The following is a 2,095-nucleotide window of genomic DNA, read 5'->3' as shown; positions in this document are numbered from 1 at the left end:
AATTTATTTGATATATATTTTATGTAAAATTTTAAATATAGGTAGAAGCTCTAACTCAAGCTCGAACTTAAACTCGAACTCAAACTTGGTTAAAATTATTAGTCCCAAATTCAATTATAATTTTAGGTCTTTAGGTGTCGAGTTGAGCCACAAGTAACTTGTTTTATATAACTTTTATGTTTTACCACAAGTAACATTTTTTTTCTGGTGTAACTGCTATAAATATCTCGCACCATAGCAAAGGAATAAAAGGGAAACGAAATTCGTCGTTCGCTGCGAGAGCTGAGACTTGCGAAAGAGAATGGAGTCTCGCCTGGCTTTTCAGATCTTCATCAGGTCTCCTTTTCCCGAGACACCATACCGCGCTTTCACGGTGAGTCCTTGCATCAACCTCCATCACCTCAAACTGGCCTTCTTCTTCCCTTTGGGTTTACCTTCCTGCACCCTAGATTCCTTCTTCTTCTCTCTAGCGGGCAAGCCATTACGTGACTCGTCTACCCTATTCAGTTCCGGAATTGGTCCTTTGTCGACCCTAATCCTCGAACCTAAACTCCTCGGTGGAGGCGGCGATGGTGGAGCAACCGGTGCCGAGTCTCGGGACTGTTATCTCAATATGTACGCCGAGAAGAAACCCGACAAGGTGGATCCTAATGAAACCCGCCTGTCCAAGTGGACTACCTGTGCCCTCACTTCGGAACCCCTTAACCCACCTTGCGTCCTCGACAAACTGGGCAATATCTTTAATAAGCAGCCGTTGGTGGAAGCCCTAATTGCCAAAAAGCTCCCCAAGGAGTTCGGTCACATTAAAGGCCTTAAGGACATGATCTCGATTCAGCTCGCCGTCATTCCTGGCAAAGAATCTGATGATAGTGTTAATTACGGTACCCGGTTCCATTGTCCAATCACTGGGTTGGAATTCAACGGGAAGTACAAGTTTTTCTCTTTGAAGGGATGCGGACATGTCTTGAGTGCCAAAGCATTGAAGGAGGTGAAATCATCCGCTTGCCTAGTTTGTCATCAGGAGTTCTCCGATTCGGATAAGATGGTGATTAATGGTGATACGGATGAAGTTGCTGCATTGAGTACTAAAATGGAGGAAGAGAGAGGAAAATTACGTGAGAAAAAAGAAAAGAAGTTGAAAAGTAGCCTCGCTGAAAGGATGGCTCTGAGCAGCGATAGGCGTAATGAGAAGAACGGGTTAACAGATGGGGCAGAAGCGGCCAGTGCAAAACGGTTTAAAGCAGCAGACATGGCTCCTGCAAATGCGACAAAAGCAGTGTATGCTTCGATTTTTACATCGTCAAAGAAATCGAATTTCAAAGAGACTTTTTCTTGCAGATCTCTTCCACTTGGCAGAAACTGAAGGAGAAGCAGGTTTACTGTAGGGAATTTCCTTTCTGGAAGGTTATTCAATGTTACATTGATTTGGTTGTAATGTAACCACTGTTAATATATTTCTCATGTTGTAAACATTGTTTCATCTAGTGGTCGTTCTTTAATGGTTCTATTCAATAATAATATTGTGTTTGTGCTTCTCAGGGTCAGATTGAACTCATTCAAAATCTATGGGTGCATTTGTTATTTGAGAATGCCCACATGCTTATGTGCCCATGTTTTTAATTGGAATGTAAACTGGTATTTTAAGAATGAATACCATTTGTGCCTCATGAATTGATCATAGATGCATAAGACTCAGTCTGGATCCTCCAATTTCTTGGAACTAAAGCCCACGTACTTCTGACTGCTTCAGATCATATGGAGTATTTGCTCTGAAACATAATTGTTTTAGAGTACTTGCTCAGAAACATAATTGTTTGAGCGTACTTTCTCTCCAACATAATTGTTGAGTGTATTTGCTCTCAGTTACACTTTTTTTTTTAAATATGCTTCCAGGTACACTTCATTGAACATCAAATATACACATTTGAGACTTGAGAGTACCTGCTCACAGTTACACTTCATTGAACATCAAATATAGTTGTTGCAAATGCTGGTATTGACAGAGATGGCTCTGGGTAAAATGTTTGCAGTTTATTATGGGTAATGAAACTACAGAATGTTTCTGAAAGATCACATCATAACATGTCTACTCTGA

The 2,095-nt window shown here is 40.9% G+C and overlaps 1 protein-coding gene across 1 annotated transcript; it reads left to right on the top strand.

Moving 5' to 3' along the window:
- The first annotated feature begins 263 nt into the window (after positions 1-263).
- LOC137950390 (uncharacterized) lies at positions 264-1,583 on the top strand. Its single transcript, XM_068796833.1, has one exon. It carries the CDS (start codon positions 302-304, stop codon positions 1,361-1,363), a length of 1,062 nt encoding a protein of 353 aa, XP_068652934.1. The 5' UTR covers positions 264-301; the 3' UTR covers positions 1,364-1,583.
- The last annotated feature ends 512 nt before the right edge of the window (positions 1,584-2,095 follow it).

The sequence above is a fragment of the Aristolochia californica genome, unplaced genomic scaffold, assembly GCF_029961685.1.
Source record: "Aristolochia californica isolate CCGP_79_NKW_82.1479 unplaced genomic scaffold, dmAriCali1.0.hap1 SCAF_14, whole genome shotgun sequence".
Lineage (NCBI taxonomy): Eukaryota > Viridiplantae > Streptophyta > Magnoliopsida > Piperales > Aristolochiaceae > Aristolochia > Aristolochia californica.
Note: the sequence above shows the minus strand (reverse complement) of the source record. Positions and strands in the feature narration are given on the sequence as shown.

Bases quoted from the DNA above. Each gene is read 5' to 3' on its own strand.
- LOC137950390 (XM_068796833.1), top strand. From the start codon at position 302: ATGGAGTCTCGCCTGGCTTTTCAGATCTTCATCAGGTCTCCTTTTCCC.